The sequence below is a fragment of the Symsagittifera roscoffensis genome, chromosome 6, assembly GCF_963678635.1.
Source record: "Symsagittifera roscoffensis chromosome 6, txSymRosc1.1, whole genome shotgun sequence".
In the NCBI taxonomy this organism is placed as follows: Eukaryota; Metazoa; Xenacoelomorpha; order Acoela; family Convolutidae; genus Symsagittifera; species Symsagittifera roscoffensis.
Window position 1 is genome coordinate 19027251 of NC_087067.1, and position 18437 is coordinate 19045687.

General features: G+C 33.2%; 1 protein-coding gene and 1 long non-coding RNA gene across 2 annotated transcripts; one reads left to right on the forward strand and one right to left on the reverse strand.

The window, feature by feature from the left end:
• Positions 1-4483: 4483 nt before the first annotated feature.
• Positions 4484-6525, forward strand: LOC134848065 (uncharacterized). Its single transcript, XR_010162890.1, has 3 exons — positions 4484-4671; positions 5421-5668; positions 6030-6525. It is a non-coding gene; the product is annotated as an uncharacterized LOC134848065 (long non-coding RNA).
• A 6195-nt stretch (positions 6526-12720) lies between these two features.
• LOC134848037 (calmodulin-like) lies at positions 12721-18437 on the reverse strand. The gene is made up of 3 exons (XM_063865370.1): positions 18133-18437; positions 16915-17082; positions 12721-13111 (listed from the first exon to the last, which is right to left on the reverse strand). The coding sequence occupies exons 1-3, from the start codon at positions 18289-18291 to the stop codon at positions 12866-12868; spliced, it is 573 nt and encodes a 190-aa protein (XP_063721440.1). The 5' UTR covers positions 18292-18437; the 3' UTR covers positions 12721-12865.

Below are 18437 nucleotides of genomic sequence, written 5' to 3' on the forward strand. Positions count from 1 at the left end.
ATCTTCTTATTTTTCTTCGTCTTAGTTCCCGTAGAAAGGATTTTTTAAAGTTCGTCTTCTTTCTAGCGTTCCAAAAGTTTCAAATGGAAAAAGTAATTTTTTCCGGATATTTTGGCATTTTTTGCAATTAAAAAAAAAGTTTTGATAAAATTGATTTGTTGAAGTTTTTTTTCCAATTTTGTATTTTTTTTCCAATTTCAATGATAGTCGTTCATTTTTTTAGTGCAAATGGTGCAAATATCAGCTTCGCTCCTGGGAAATTTTTGATTCTTAGCCCAAATTCGAACAAATAAAGCAATCGAGCTGATTTTTTTTTTAAATTTGGTGATTTTTTGTTTCTTTTGTTTACAAAATTGTTGTCTTGTTTGCCAGTTTTACTATGCCTATCAATGTTTCCCAAGTTCTACTTTTTGTTCAGATCACACCCACCTCACAGAAAAAAAACGACACTAATTTGAAAAAAAAAAAATCTTTTTGTATTTTATGACAATGGTCGGAACAGTTTATGCTACTTGCACAGTTACCGGCTTTTCTTGTTCATCTTTGCTTAAGATTGGCCTGTTTGAAGTTGGGAAATCGGAAATCCTTGTTGTAAATTATAAAATTCCACGAAGCTTTTTTCAACTTGCATGAGTTTAAGTATCTATAAATTTGTGAACACATGAAAAATCTCATGTTTGAAATGTTGAACTTTCAATCTAAAAAGCCATTTGATTTCGAAGATCTTCAAAGTAAGCGTACAGCAGAAAGCTTTAACATGACTCCATCTTCGTTTTTGAGATAACTTAAGTGGTAATGAACGAAGAGATTTATTTAAGAAAGTCTTATATTAATTCACTCTCAAATGCAATTTTTACGGTGTGATTTTCGGGATCTGGTCAAGTTCGATTCAAATTAATTCTCTGCTGAAAGGGAGGCAAATTATGCTCTCCAAAAACAAAAGTGCAAAAAAAAACGAAATGATTTTTAATTCGCAGGCGGATTTTAATTTTCAGAATTCCCAGAGGAATGACAATTTTTCGATTGATCCCATTTTCAGTTTTTTTCTTGGGCTACTTGAGAATATCCATGTCGTCTGCAATTTAATAATAATCATGAAAAATTATTTGCAAATTAGATTCCATTCATTGCAAAAGTTACTACATTACAACCAAACGAAATCTCATTGCGAGAACGCCGTGGAACTATGCAGCCCGTTTTCAGGCGCCTCTGATCCTGCTATGACTTCTGCTATTTTTTAATATCGATAGTTAATCGAGAAATAAAAAAAAAGATTTAATGATTTGGAGAGAAAAAAAAAATTTTTTTGAAGCGAAAAAAGGGAAATTTTTAGCAGTATACCTACCCTTGACAGCAAATCTTTTTTTAAAATACCAATTCTACTCAAAAATGAGTTAAACAGTTGATAATTTCCTAGAATAAAACTGTCCAAAAACTCATGGTTGAAAAGTTTGTAATTGACATTGTGTGCAGCTCTGAATCTTAGTTACAAAATCTGGGTAGTATTTTAGAACAAAGTTGGAAAGTTTTCTAATTCTAACTTTTACAGAAGTTTTTTGATTACCCTTTGATTGCACAGGTATCTGCCTAGCTAAAACTCTCTTATTCAAAATTGTATTCAAATTTGTCTCAGTTACAGTTTCCTGGACAAAGGCCGATATGCACTCTTTTCTCAAAACCTTACATAGTAACTTATAGGTATGTAATTCCTTTACGAAGTATATTTTGCGTTTTTGTCTGTTCGATGCTTTCATTTCTTCTCTTAAAACAAATAATTTTTATAAGCCGTTTAATTTTAAGTTCAATTGTTTCTAATTTCGTTTCATCTGTTGACGCAGCCAAAACCCCGTACTGTAAAATGGGTTTCACATAAGCGTTATTTGCTTTCAATAGTTGATCTCTACCTAAAACTTTCCTCAACCTGCAATAGAAAACCTCGACAATTTATTTTAAATTTTTGTAATATGGTCAGTAAAGGAAAGGTTAGAGTCAATTTGAACACCTAAGTATCGGAACGATTGTTTTTCTTCAATATTTATTCCATTCATTTTGACATCTGATTTACCGCTTCTCTTCTTAGATAGTATCATTGTTTTTGTTTTTATCTTCATTTAAAGTCAGCTTTGTTTTTTTTTCTAGTCAACTTGCTGTTTTGTCCAACGCTTCTTGGTATTTACCGGTTAAGTCACTGCTTCTAGCTATTGTTATTATGACACTGTCGTCTGCATATAAAATCTGATTTTTTTCACTATTTTCATTTAGCTCAATATCATTTATATAAATGATGAAAAGAAGCGGGCCTAGTATGGATCCCTGTGGTACTCCATAATTCACATTTTTAATTTGAGAGCGTTTGGTTTTAGTGGCAACGTATTGTTGTCGGTTTTTCAAATAAGATTTTAGAAGATGAAAAACAGGTCCCCGAAAACCATATGCGTCACATTTCTAAGTAAAAGAATGTGGTCAACTGTATCAAAGGCTTTTATAAGGTCAATGAATCTGCACTGTGTCTTCGTGGTATTAAAATTCCAATCTTGACGCACTTCTTCTATTAGGGTTATCGAAGCATCAATTGTTCTCTTTTTTGATCTGAACCCAAACTGGCAATTTTGTAGTAACTGATACTTAGTGAGATATTGGTTCATTCTGTTTTAATTGACCCGCTCAAAAATTTTACCTACAACTGGTAAAAGAGAAATTGGCCTGTAATTTAATGAGTCTAGATCATTGCCTTCTTGGAAAAGAGGTTTAACTTTGGCAGTTTTAAACTGTCTGGAAAAACGTGTCTATCCAAGCATTTTTGTAAACGTTTTGTCAAAACTGGAAGCGAAACGGGACATTTTTTTTTTCAAGTAATAGTGATTAAGTCCATATGTATCCAAACTAAACTAAGTTTTTAGCGATTTGATTATATTTGAAATTTCACTTCGCGTTATATCAGCTAAAAACATTGAGTTAATTTGATTTCTGACTTTTACTTCTTTTAAAGTATTAAAATTCCGCGCCAGTTATTCTCCAATATTTGCCAAGAAGTCGTTAAATTCATCAACATTTATGTTTTTTCTTCCTGGTCGTTGTTTTTAGTAGCACATGTTAGGTCATTATACAGACGGAAAAATTCTCTGCTGCTGTTGTTCGATTCCAATCGTAATTTGTTTTGATAAAATGCTTTTTTTTCTGACTCAGCATTTTGCGAACTAATTTGCTTTGAGATTCAAATTTACTTCTGGCTTTAGTGGTTCCAGTTTTTTTAAAAAAATTCTTAAACCGGTGTTTTTTCGATGCTGCATTTTTCAATTCATTGTCAACCCAGTGCTTCGAAGTGTTTCTAATTGATGTTTTTTTCTGGTAAAATGATTCAATGTTAATTCTGAGCTTTTCGTTCAACAATAAAAAAAGCTCATCGCAATTAAATTGGCTAATTTTTGCTTCAGCATCAAATAAATTTTCATATAGAGACACATTTAGTTCTTTCAGAAAAGTTTCCATGATTCAAGTTTGTACCATGGTCGGTTTTGGTAATAAAAGATTCATTTTTGCATGTTTGTGATGTTGCGTTTAAAATTAGTCCATAATGATCAGTTACCGATGTTTTGAAGATGGTTACTGTTTTTTTACATTGAAAAAAAAACAGATCTATACAAGTCTTACTGGTCTTAGTTTCTCTGGTTGCTTGATTTCCATTTTGTAGGAAAAGATCGTTTCCATTTAATATACTTATAAGTTCAGAGAGTCGTTTACTTTTTCTTAAAACATTAATGTTAAAGTCACCACAAAGTAAATGATGTGTAGATGGTGCTACTATAATATCATCCAAAACCTTTTGTGGTATAAGGAGTGTCTGAACTTCTGTTTTTATGTCCTGCGTTGGCTATCAAGGAAAGCTGTGGGTATCTTAAGACATATCGTTGTGTAATCGCGTGAATAATAAGTTAGTTTGTTTTTACTCAGAGAACAATTCTAAAAGGAGATATCTCTAAGAACACATACTCAATATATAAGATCAATTTGTGCTCAAAATATAAGGTCAGATTGTGCTCAACTTTGCACTCGATTTCGCTGGTGAGCGATTTATTAGTGTGTTTTGTACGCTTTATTAGAGCGCCTGTTTTTTTCTAGATGTGAAAATTCTCTAGGTCAGCTAGGACAGTTCGCTCAAACTGGAAGACGACTGCTGCATCAACTAGAGGTGCTCGGTTGAAATCGGGTCTTCTTTTTTTTCAAAGATTATAGACTTAATTTTTCAATTTCTTGCATTTTGGAAGTACCTTTTTTGCTCATGTTTTCGTTTCGACTGAGTCAAGAGTTTTATGTAAAGTAGTTAAAAGGCCATTCGAACCACTCAGGGTTTTTATACTGAAAAGCTCAATCTGTTTAAGCTTTCGGACTAATTCGTTGAATTCAGTTGCGTGTATATGAGTTTGCTGTTGACGTAAATATCAAAGTGGCGATGATTAAGTGATATGCTTATAATGTGATAGAATGTGTCTTTCAGGTTTCGATGAGCCAGTCGGATAATGACTTGGCCACACAAATAATAGATTGTTGTGTTGCTAGGAAAGTGAAAGTGTTTGCTTTTGACTTCGATCTCACCATCGTCGGCATACACACTCAGGGCGCATGGATGGGATCTGCAGAGAACCTGGTGCCATACATTCAGCCATGGGCTAGGTCCATTACTTGTTTAGATGTGTACAATTTCGGTGTCACAGCGATTTGTCATTTTTTTTTCTATTTAGGCTTCGTTTTTGTCAGTTTTGTGACGATTAAATCAAAGTTTACCCTTTGCATTTCCTCACATGATTTTCATCTTTTCTGGCTTCTAAATATCAAATTATTTTTCATTCTGCAATATATGAAATGACAAGGATAGCTGGTTGCTGGGCAAGTAGCAACGAAGTTTGAAAATTGGGGAAAAAATGTGAAGAGTTTCGCGTTTTCTTTTCTTTTCCAACATTTCGGTTTTTTTAGCTTATGAGAGAGGAAGGAAATGGTCAATTAGCGTTTGCAATATATAATAAATTGCGAAATAATAGGACTGGAAATTCAGACTGAAAAACGGAAAAATGTATTTGTTTCTTTTCGGAATCTGATGCACGAATGAAAGGTCATGACCACACTTGACACTTACAAGCATTCTTTGAGATTTTTAAGATTGTGCCAAAATCCCACCCTATGCCATAGTCCTTCCCACTTGGTGAAGTGGGCGGAACAACTATGGAAACGAGTTTTTGCTAATCAACTCTCGGTAATGAAGTTTTATCTCATTTTTGAACTGACAATTATAATTTTCTGATAACTGTTATTTAACCGAAAATCAGATGGAGGTACTATGCAGTTTAGCTGGCTTCCATGTATGATTTACGCTACGCAAATTTTTTACCTAAATGTAACACTTCTAAACGAGTAATGTTTCTCAGAGCTCTGATTCAAAATGTCCTTAAACGCAGTGATGTTTGCATGGCCGTCGTTACATTTTCATCACAACCTCTTCTAATCAGAAACGTTTTGAAGAAAGCTTTTCCAAATTTCACGGCGAAACTCAACAAGATCGCTATTTGCGCTAATACAGGGCTACAATGCGTACCTTATTTCACTATGAATCAAGCCACTATGGGCAAAAATTGTCATCTTAGTCTAGCTATGGACCATATTGTTGCAACCGAAGGTCGGATCTATTTACTTGATGATGTTTAACCTGCGAAACAGTTATATCAATTCAGATAATACGTAAAATTTCGTGGGTTTTTCTTAGCTTTTGAAAAATAATTTTAAAAAAATAGTTTTAGATGGACCATTTTTAATCTAAAAAATTGAAGGATCGGAAAATGAATAGGCTCCTAAAAAGCCAGCTGACCATCAGAAGATTTTTTTGTTGCACGCTTTTCGACAGAAAAAATGACTTTCCCAAAATGAGCGTCAAAAATAATGAAAAGCTAGTTATAATTTAGTTTTCTGCAATTTTATCTTTTCTAGGTTATTCTTTAAATCCAATTTGAGTCAAAAGGTGAATAGATCCAATTTTGAAGGATTTTCGGTAACGAACCCAAACGTCTTTTTACTGGATGATGACCCAAACAACGTTAAGGGTGCTATAGTGCAAGGCTACAAAGGATGTGTCGTGACGGAAAATTTCACTCTCCAGAAATTGCTAGATCACGCTATGAAGATTCCACTGACGACTAAGCCAAAATAGAACTTATTTACGAGTAGACGTAATATATGTCATCTTTATAACCAGCGCCTCGTCAAGTTAAACCCTTCAACTAAAAACTTGTCACCATTTATATCAGCTCCGCAATTTAACAAACTTCCAATTTAACTAACTCCTGTGTATCTCAAAGGTTCAGGTTAATTGTTACAAAATAGCTTGAGGCGCAGGTTATGAACAGCCTTCATATCATACTTCAAATGTTAGATAGATAGTTCACTTTCGGTATCACCTTACTTATATTTTTGTCAGATTTACTGTTTGTATATTTTTGAAATGGATTTATAAATTCTAATATATTGTTGTCATTTGAAGTTTTAGCGAAGGTCAAGTACATCTTGTAGGAAGGTTAACTATATCCGGTTGATAAATTATCCTAAAAAAATTGCTTTTTGAACTAAATGTTTCTTAGGCTAGCAATAAGGTTTTGGCTAGAAATTTTTTAAAAATCATACAGGCACTGAAGATTCGAAACTATTTTTATATGCACAGTCAGGTGATTTAATAGTGTAAACCTAGATGTAGATCTCTGGGAAGATTTATTTGCCAGTTAAATCTATAGAGGGAGAATGTTTTAAATCATATACCAAGAAATGAAAAGTAGTTTTTCGGCTTTACTGATTCTACATTGAGCAGGTTGACTTATTTAGGTAATGTTTTTTTTCAGAAAGTCTAATTTTTTCAAAATTGGATTTACTTTTTACATTTAATGGAAAAATAAAAAATACCATTTGAATTGGAATAATTGTCATGGGCTAACTGTATTAGTTCATAGTGAGTATTTAATCGCAGTTTTCAATCAGAAAAGGTCACCTATCAGATTTAATTTTTTTTGCAAGTATTTCAGTTCAGTTTATCAAAGCTTACCGATAGCTTGGCTTAGTTCTCCAAGATATCAAGATGTCGAAAAAAGTTGTATTCATTTTTTTTTATGTCAACTGAGATAAACATCACGGAAGTTGTCTTGGACTAAATGAGGTGTCTTTTAAGGCGTTTTCATTCGTTATGAGAGCAATATCGACCACTCGAACAAAAAAAGGTCACGAAAAAAGCGATCGAATTCTAGTTTCGACAGTGGAAATTAATTTTCAGATTTTCCAACAAAATAAAAGTTTAACCTATTGATCCAGTGTTTTTAATTGGGTTAATTTAATTAAAAAAGTGTCAATGATAAATTGTTCCAGAAATATCCAGTTTCGAGGCCATATTTTTTTAAAATTCAAAATTTCTGTTTATTTGCGTTTATTGACTCTTCTTAGGCCAGCGAAGGTTTTTCTAACATAAGTCGCAATTAAAAAAGCTCATTAGGTGGCACTTTTGGCATATTTCAATTTGTTCATATTTAAGCTTATTTAAGAAGAAACAATTTAGTGGCATATTTTGCTGCTTTATTTTTGGCTAGTGTTAGATCCTGTTTGTAACACACATGTAATGGAGAAATGTATGGATTTTGTTGTTTTTAAAAGTAATGAACGTAGTGAAGACTTATATAGGTTTTGGCGATTTTTTTTTGGTTTTTTAGGTAAAAGTCTTAAAATGCTCGAATAACTACAGAATGAATGCACTTAATTATATGCATTTTTGAGTTCAATTGAATTTCAACTGCTAAAATTTTTATTTTTGATCCAGTTTTCTCATGTTGGGTTAATGTTATCAAAAAATGCCAATCATAAATTGTTCCGGAAATTCGAAAAAGTTAAAGGGCATCTGTTATTTTCTTTGAAATTCAAAAGTTGAGATTTTTTCAAGTCAGTGCTTTTTGTTCAGTTTAAGTGCGTTCAGTACTCTTTTCCTGTCAGTTGGCTATGTTTCGACGCTTTGGAATTTTTTTGACGCTTTCGCAGAAATGTCAGTTTTTCGTAAAAACTAATGTACCGATTTTCACAAAAATGGTGCCAATGGAAAAAACGGCTGCTCTTCTAATTGCCTGCATATTAATTACTCTTTTTTCATTTTACCTCAAGTGCTACAGCCTTAGAAATTTTCAATAAGGCGATTATTAATGGCCTATTTATCTTGAATTTTTCTGTCTTTAACGTTAAATTCACCAATCTGAGATGAAGGTTTCGACCAAAAGAACGAATTATGAGGATTTCCCCTACGCAAGCGGCTATTCCCTAAATTCGGTAGAAAAAAGTTATGGCCTCAAATAAGCCCATTTTCGACATTTTACTTAATTTATAAAACGTTTTGACTTTTCTCAAAAATTATTCTGCCAAACGAATCCTCCCTGCACTAGCGGCCATGTCCTGCGTTATGAAAAAAATTGGCCGTAGAAAATACCCAGTTTTTGAAATTTTGACCCTTTTTTTGGATTTTTTTTTCAAACTAACCTCATGATTCAGAGGTTGATAGATCATCAAAATTAATATGATGCCAAGATTTTCCTGTTTAATATGTTCTACCTTGCTGTTTTCATAGAAAATTTGCTATAGACTACGGAAACATTCCTTTTTCATCTCTTACCGTTTTTTTGTGGAAAGTTGTCACTGTTCTCGAAACCTACTAGCTAAATCTGTTATTCAGGCTTCAAATAAAAAATCAGGATGCGGAATTCCTCATTCTAGAAATCCTGAGGCTGATGTTTTAGTGGGGAAAAGATTTGGTTTTTGGAAAAGTCTTTTGTTTTGAATTTTTGAATAATTTTTGGAATCTTTTTCACTTTTTTTCGAAACTACCATGCCAAATCTGAGATGAAACCTTCAACTGAAAAACGGAGTAGTAGTTTTCTCCTTTAAATAATCGGTTAATCCCCTAGTTAAGCAGAAAAACACCTAGGTTAAACGTAAAGTCCATTTTTTGAAATTTTGAAAATTAAGCGTATCCGTATCAGAACAAGATTTGATTAAAAATACTAGAACAGATAGGTAAATCCGGCATTAGCTGACCCACTAGTTTACTTCCAAGTGACTGTGTGCCAATGTGAGGGCGTGAGACTCCTAATTAAAAGGTCGGGTAATCAAAACCGGAATATTTAAATAGTTTCATCTTTTGGTAGAATTTTGGTTGCATAATATTGAAAATGTAGCTGCTTTATTGGTAACCAGTGTTAGTTTACTTACAAGTGGTCGTAAAGCAGATGTGAAAACGTGATACTCTCAATCTCAATAAATTTTTTTCTCATTACTTATTTATGTACTCTTATTTATTGCGTGTGTGGACTGTGTTAGAGCTCTTTTTTGCAATTATTGTTTGTGTTTGCAAAGCACAGCCTCGCCTCTGTCTCCAAATGTCTCTTGGCTCTGTTTGTAACTAAAGCAGTTTCATTTATTTCAAATTCAGTGCATTTTTCTATCAAATTTTTTTCTTTGAGCTTTGTTTGCGCAGTGATTGCCTCGAAGAAAGCAAGATGCCTGCATTGATGCTTCTCTAGTTTTGTATCTGAATATAAACATTTGTTTCCCTTGAAACCTTAATAGTCTACGCAATTTCACTTTTTTATATCTAATACAAAAAACCGGCTATATATAAACTAATTGGATCTCCCCCCATCTGAAATAAATTTTTGGGTTATGATGATACAATTTTTGGTGTTCCTCAATGCGTTGCGGAATCTGATGCATGAACTCATATAGAAGAAAAATAAGAATAATTCATTTTTCCATAAGTTACAACAAACAACATCAGCATAAAACAAATTTAGCCTTATTACAAATAAGAATTTTATTCCATTGTTAAAGGTACCAAACTTTGGAGTGGATAGACAAGGACACAGATCGCCGACTAAGAGTCTACCCATTTAGCATATCAAAAAAACTTACTTTCACTAGTATTTTAGATGGTTTTATTTAAGCAAAACTTAAATTTTAAAATTTATATCAAAAGATTAGAAATTCTAGTTTAATTAGACAACATAGAAAAAATGCATAAAAGTTAGACCATTTTTAGGAGCAAAATTTAATGTAAATTTAAGTTTAATGAAATTTTTCTTCAAAAATTATAGAAGTTGCGATATCTCGAAAATTACGAGGATTTGAGACTTCATTTATTCAGCCAATGTTTGCAAGCCTAAAGCAATTGTCTAATAGCATTTAACCAAATCATTTTTGTAAGAAAAGTTAAAGTAAATTTCTATGTATCAAGATTTTTTTGAAAAACCAGTAAAATCGCGATTTTTTAAAAACTACAGGAATTTGAGAGGTCATTTTTGCGGCCAAGATTCGCAATCCTCAAACAATTATCTGGTATAAATTAACCAATGGGTTTGAATTTTGTTTGCAATCGACAAATAAGAGACTGAATTTGTATTTCATCAAATCCTTGTTTCCTAATATAGTTACCTTTAAGTTTATGAACGAAACAAGATTCTTTATTTTGAGTCATAATTTCCATATTCGGGGATAACAACATTTTTTAAACTCTTTACTCATCTTTTCTAACAATTTTTCACATGCAAACTGTTACAGCGAAAATAACGAGTTGAGCAGCCTTGATTAATCAATGATTAATCGATCGAAAACGGAATTGTAGCAATTTGTTAACATAACGCTCATTTAGAGTTAGAACTTTGTTATCTAAAAAATTTTGAATAATGATATCATACTTTTTTGAATTATTTAAAATAGTTTAAAATTTTTGCTGCAAAAGAGGCTTTTACCTTGCTGTAGAGAAATGTTGATAGATTTAGGAAAAGTCAAACTTTTGATTTTTTGATAGTTTTTGGAATTTTTTTCACATTTTTCGATAACTTCCCAGCCAAATATTAGATAAAGAATTCAATTGAAAAAATTAGTAGTAGTTTTCGCTTTCAATTAGATATCTGATCTCCTACCTAAGCAGAGAAATTACTAGCGTTTCGTGTAAAGATCATTGTTCTTTAAATTTTGAAAACTTCGGTATCAGTACAATATATGATTAAAATAGGTGTATACAGCATTAAGTAGGCCTCTTAATTTACTTCCAAGCGACTGTGATGCAGATGCGAGGACGTGAGTGACACTCCAAATAATCAGGTCGGAGATCTAAAACCGGAACATTTAATTAGTTTTTTTTGCTCGAATGTTTGCTGCTTCATTGGTGACTAGTTTGAGTAAAATTACAAGTGGTTGTAGAGCAGTGTGCAAACGTGATACTCTTAACCTCAAAATTGATTTTCATAATTTTTTTCATGGTGTATTTTTTCATGGAGTTTTTGCCTCTTTAGAGCTATTTTTTTTTGCATTTTCCTTGCTTTAGATTGCAAAGTTCAGCTCCAAAAATGGTCAATGGCAACCAAAATTCTTCACTACCAAACTTGATGTTTCATTCATCTAGTTGCCAAATGATCTTTTGTTGTTCTACCTATGCAAAACATGAAAAATACATTGTTTCAGGCAACCACTCCTCCATTCCTGTTTTTTGTTTTATTTTTTTTAAATTCAAAGATACTTTAAGTTATCTTAGATACGAACAAAACTCAAACGTACTTTTATCAAACAAAACTCGAACAGTTTCATGGGATTACAAACCCTGTGAGACAAAACCTTGGCTTTGATCTGCTCAGAAAGTTTTTGATAATTTTTTTGGCCGATAGATCCCCATTGTGGGCGAACTTTCAATATCGTTTCGGAGAAAGAAACACTTAGTTCAATTTCAATATGTTTCTGTAGAAATATGGAAACCAATTTCAATCAAACCCAATATCTTTCAAATAATTTGCATAAACGAACCAAATATGAAGTTTGAGCAAATATTGCCAATTTACTCAGCATCCAAGAAGTTGGACATAAAATCATTTCAAAATCAATTTTCGAAAGTTAAATGTTTCTCAATTAGGAGACAGTTTTTCATTTTCAATTTACCGCCACCAGAAGCGAAGGTTAAGAAGTCTTCATCATTTTGCGAATGCTTGGGCTTTTGATGGATTATATATGTCGAAAGTTTTAGTTCTCTCTCACGCTCAAGGGTTACCACTTTTGAATTATTTCACGCTACCTCTGTTTGATCAAACGATTTTAAAAAAAAATAACTTTTGCTGTTCTTTTTTGCTGTTCTATAAAGGAGATTGCTTTCCTTTTAACAAAGGAAATGAACTGAACTTGAAAAAAATCAAAAGTCAAACCGCGACGTCAAAAATTGCATGCGGCGCTGTGGACAATTTTGTCAAAAGAGGGTCTAAGTAGTCATTTGAGAGATATCGGAAAAACAAGTTGGTCGACCTATAGAAAAGGCCAAAAAAATTTATAGAAATTCTTTTTAAAACACAACCACCCCCCCCCATAAAGAAAATCCCAGATTCGCCCCTTCTTTGTAATCCAGGTGGAAAAAAACTTCAGCAAGGGGTAGCAAGTTTCTTCCTAGGCTCGATATTCTGGTTCAATGTTTGAAATAGACTTCAAAGCAGCTTTTTGAGAATTGTAGTTTTAGAAAAATTTTATTATAAATATTTAAACTGAATATATCTGATTGGTTTTCAGATACCGAAAACGAGGAATATCGATTACTATAATTCCACTAAGCAGACATAATATTTGGGTACTACGAAATTAGAAGACAAGCAAGTTAGAAGTGACTAAATAAATCAATTTTTTTTAATCAATAAATTTTGTTGGCCCTTTGCTTTTCGCCCAAAATGCTAGCTTTGTTAGAGCAATTATCGTCTAAATTCCAATTCATTTGTTAAAAACGTCTAATTTCCTTGCTGTCTAATTTCCCGCCCCCATTTTTAATAATATTCTATTGTGATGAATAGCTGTAGTTTTGTCCTCCAGCTGAAGTGTACTGGTACTGTTCAAGCGCTGCTATCAATTCGCCCACATCCAGTTTGTGGTTGTTGTCTTTGTCTGCAATCTGGAGGAACGCGTGCACTTCCGCCTCCTGCAATTGGTCATCGCCCAGCTCCGCACAAATCTGGCGGAGTTCGTCCACAGTCAGGAAACCGTCTTTGTCCGTATCGAAATATTTGAAAGCAAACAGCAGCTTCTGAAACAAAAGGTTGCGCATTATCTTCTAGATGGTGGGCAGCCGGGTAACCCATGCAGTATTTAGATGTTGGCTCTTTCAGTCGGATCTTGTTAACTACACTCATGGCTCAAAATTAACAGCGGATATCAAGTTTGAAATGTTGACAATTTTTTGATGATGTTTTTTTGTAGTTTTATACGTGTGCGCGCTCTGAAACATAAAATGTTCAAGACAATTTGAAAAGATCTGTTTACACGCGATGTCGTGAAACAAATTTTGTGTTTCGTCTCAGTTATTCATCTTGCGGTGTTATGTCTGACCGAAAAACAAGAGGTCAATATTGGATGAAAAATATTGGAACTTAATGATATCTTTGGTTGAAAACAAAACAAAATTGATTGCATCATAATAATGGGAGAGTATTTTAGACGCATGGAACATTATTGTTTTTTTTTCGGATCTCTTAACAATCCCACATCTAAATAAATACAGTAAACTAGCACGTAGCTTTCTATTGCGAATTCTAATTTTGCTGCATTCTGATTAGTCGAAACTTCGAGTGTTTTAATCTACTTAACAATCTCCTCCTTTCTTAAAAGGGGGAGACCTTTAAGTACATCGGTTTTTTCCTTTAACCAACAATTGAACGAGTCTCTGAATAGGCCAAAAAAAGTTTTTACGGTATTCTCTGTTTCTGTTTTTTGAGAGAATTTTTGCGGGTGTCCACCTCTAAATAAATACAGTAAATTAGCACGTAGCTTTCTATTGCGAATTCTAATTTTGCTGCATTCTGATTAGTCGAAACTTCGAGTGTTTTAATCTACTTAACAATCTCCTCCTTTCTTAAAAGGGGGAGACCTTTAAGTACATCGGTTTTTTCCTTTAACCAACCATTGAACGAGTCTCTGAATAGGTCAACAAAGGTTTTTACGGTATTCTCTGTTTCTGTTTTCTAGAGATATTTTTGCGGGGGTCTGCCTCTAAATAAATACAGTAAAATAGCACGTAGTTGTCTATTGCGAATTCTAATTTTGCTGCATTCTGATTAGTCGAAACTTCGAATGTTTTATTCTACTTAACAATCTCCTCCTTTCTTAAAAGGGGGAGACCTTTAAGTACATCGGTTTTTTCCTTTAACCAACCATTGAACGAGTCTCTGAATAGGCCAACAAAGGTTTTTACGGTATTCTCTGTTTCTGTTTTTTAGAGATATTTTTGCGGGGGTCTACCTCTAAATAAATACAGTAAATTAGCACGTAGCTGTCTATTGCAAATTCTAACTTTGCTGCATTCTGATTAGTCGAAACTTCGAATGTTTTATTCTACTTAACAATCTCCTCCTTTCTTAAAAGGGGGAGACCTTTAAATACATCGGTTTTTTCCTTTAACCAACCATTGAACGAGTCTTTGAATAGGCAAAAAAAAAGTTTTGACGGTATTCTCTGTTTCTGTTTTTTGAGAGAACTTTTTGCGGGGGTCTACCGTAGTTCCTTAGCTTTTCAATGGACGGTCCAGCTATTTGAACTTTTTGTCCTCCTTTTTTAGACCATTAGCCAGCAGAGACAATTTGCCAGCAGAGACATTTTTGAGCCACAACCCCATTTTTGAAAAGATGAAAATTTACAGGGTAAAAAACAGCTTGTGATAAAATTAATAATCATATTAAGATTGAATTAAACCCGCAAGGCGGGGATTAGTTGCTCTTAGTCAATGATAACAAGTTAGTAATATAAACTTAAAAACCATGACTGTGGATAAATTGGGTATTTATATGTTTGCAGTTTGTCAACCAATGAGAGGTTCAAATTCTTTCTAAAGATTACAGGGTATTGAAAAAAAATCATAGCCAAGCAAACTGTTCAATCTCGCGAAGGTGCTGGAGATTTCTGCGACACGATAAAAAGATTCACAAAATTTGCTCCGTGTTTTCATTGGCATTCTCAAAAACGTTTTGTTTCCCGTTCGATTTGAATCAGGGCCATTGTCGATTGTCCAAAAATCAAAAAAATTTATCGACAACTCGTTTTTAAGAATGTTATTCAGCAAAACTAAATAACGTCAATGAAATTTGCAACAGCTTGCTTTTATTCAAGAAAAAAGCATAATCCTCGTCATTCAATTCATGTTTTTGGTAACACCATTTTTTCATCGTCGTTGGAATTTTTCTATTCGCTTACATTGTTTGTCAGTCGCAAACCAAACTGGAGATGCAAATAAAATTACTGATAGTTTTCAACTTTTAAGAAGCGAAACCCGAACAGAGCTATTCAGTGAGTTTGGCGAAGATCTTTTAATGCAATTAAATATGCTTAATCGCCCTTTATAGACGAGGAAATTCATCATGAGGGATGTATTCATTGATGTAATAGTTAAAGTGATGCATTAGGTTTTACCACTGTAGTAGCCCTTCTATTTTTTTTTTTGTCAATTGGACAGTCTACAGTTGCAAGAGTTTCCCTGTGCTGAGTTCTCCGATTTCACTAGTAGTTGCAATAAATTCAAATAAAAATGAACTAATTTTAAATTATGTTTGAAAAATTGAAAATTATTGAAATTCAGCTTCGGTAACTACATAAATTGGCTGAAAAACTTTTTGAAAAATAAGCAAGTTGTTAATTTTTTCTCTACATGCTCTTCAACTAATTCAATGGCAAATGTTTTTTTAAGTACAAAAAATTGTCAGAAATAATTTTTAAGATCGGAAATTGCAATAGAATGAAGATAACTAAACACAAAACTGCAAAAAAAAGATAAGTGTTGGCCATCTGACTCCTTAAAAACCACCAGTAAAAAACAACGTTTGCTAATTAAACTTTTTCTGGATTGTCATAACTTTCATTTAAAACTTCGTAAACCATTTGTTATCAGCAACAGAAGCTGCAACTCATAGTTTTCAACCAATGAACTGAACGAAAAGTATTTTTCATGGTTTTTTTTTCGTTTACTGTATAAAAATTCGAGATCCACGATTGACTCAAGGGTCAAATGGTTAAGCCAGATCACAATTAGAAACTTTTGTCGAAAGTTATCGGAAAATTCTAAAAATCTCTATACTAAATTACTAAAATCAGAGTTATTTTTTACTTTGTTTCTGAATATTTTTCATTTGATGTTTTCATTATTAAGTGAAATTTATATGCTGACTTTTTCCTTGGTTTTCTGATGAACAGTTTCAAGACCCAGATAGTCAGAATTGTTTAGCTTCAATTATGATTAGCTTAACAACGTCTTGAGAACACTTTTTTTTCAAATTTTGATCTGGCTAGATCTTTTCGAACACTGGCTAGATCTTTCTAGATTTTTTTTACATCTGGTTAGATCTTTCAGCCAGCATATGCCAAAATGGAATCCTTGAATCAAAAAATGGAAAAGAGAAAACGGCATAAACGTTTTTAAAAATTCCGTTCATTTTATTGGTTTGAATTAAAAGTTTTTGTGCAGTAACTGTAGTTTTCAAAAGTCAACTGGCTTCTAAGTCGGAAAAACCACAATGCATTTAAACGTGTATATACTATACTCAGCTACTCATTTTAAGATCCAAAAATGCGATTTAATACCATGAAAGTAGCTTTTTATGTTGAAGTAGTTTTTGTTTTTTTTTCTACCGAAGTTTTTGGCAATTATTGAGTTATTAAATATCAACTTTATGCTTTACACTAATTGAATAGCTTATTTAATACTCAATTCAATTCTTTGTCAAATTTTAGGGGAGCTTTCATTCCATTGCATCTAAAACTTCTGGGAGGGGGGTGACAGTTTGGGTGGATGTTTAGTTGACTATGTTAGCTTTTTCCTAAGTAAATTATGATCCATATGCGTACCGTGAAGTAGTTTTGAGAAGAGTGACTAGTTGAGCTGCTCAAAGTGCTCTTGATGCTCTTTTTGAACTCCTCGAAGTTAATTCCGCCGTCCGAGTCCCTGTCTGTCCTCCGGATAAATCTTTTCACGTCCGAGTTGGAGGGGTTCTGGCCCAGTACCTTCTCGACTGCCTATTATAAACTCAAGCAGATATACAACGATAGATATCAACTGATAAAAAGTATTTTGAGCTTCTTAGTTTTTTTTGAATCGCTGATAGTCGATGGCGCCCGGTAAGGCTTGTTAATACTTTCAATATATTTAAATCGTAAATCAGGCGCTGATCTAGGATTTTCTCGAGCGGGAATATTTTCAAAAATAAACGAAATTTTTTTTATTTAATCTAGGTTGGCCAAATTGAGTTCCCGAACTCCCAAAAATATCGAGGCAAATTTTCAATAGAAATAGGTCAAAAACGACAGTTTTAGGCACTTTTTGAATGTTTTGTTTTGACCAAAAGTTGCGAGTTTCTGGCGCACGCTTTTCCTCCTCAAAATTAGTAAAAATTGGCACCAAAGGCGATTTGGAAAAAAATTTAGGACAGTTTAGCCAAAATTAATGCCGTTAAATAGTACAAAGGGGGTTTTTCAGTGGTTAAGGGCTCGAACCCTTGAGTATCATTATGAATTTTTTTCAGCCGTCGATATGATTCAAAAAAATCGCGACGGCCGTATAAGTTTAACTCTTATAAGCGCTCAGCATGATCTGTAGCTTTTGAAATGTACCGAGTGCTGACACTTTCCATTTAACAACCAACAATCTTCGAAACCAGCTTCTAAAGTTTTAGTCAATAATTTTACAATAATTTACACCTTTTTTTACACCATTTTTCAATTTAAAAGAGTTCCGTTTTGAATAGATCTCTCATCCCAAAAGTTGATCAATTTTTCTCTTATTCAATTGTTTTTTTTTTTCAGCGTGTCAAAAATCAGCGAGAAGAACTTACTTTGTGCTACATTTTACCCACTCAACCCTATGAGCATCAGATTAAAACATTTTTTAAGCGTCGATCTGATTCGGAAATATATCAGAAGACTTCCTGAATCTCTAAATTACAGAAAAAAAGTTAGAGAAAAACATTTTGAAATTGAAAAACAAGTTAGAGAACTTAATGTTAACAGGAAATTTTTGAGTGAAAAAAGCCTGGTTGTAATTATTATAACTGCTGGTTAATTGCATGCCTGTATCTCGCTGGCGTCTATCTTCCCGTCCCCGTCCCGGTCGAACGCCTTGAACGCTTTCTTGTACATCTCTTCATTCGGCTCCTCGAACATGTAGTCCACTGAACTCTTATTGTCGTGATGAGTGGGAGAGTGTTTCTTCCTCTGTTTTTCAGACATTTTAAGTTTGGTTTTAGCAAAAGTAATTCCGAACAGCGAGTTTAGCTGATGTTATTCTGTAAGACTATGGTTTGACGCGCTTTTTAAATAGTAATGGTTCATGTGCGCGATTCATTTTCTTTTTTGTTTTATGGCATTTGGTTTTC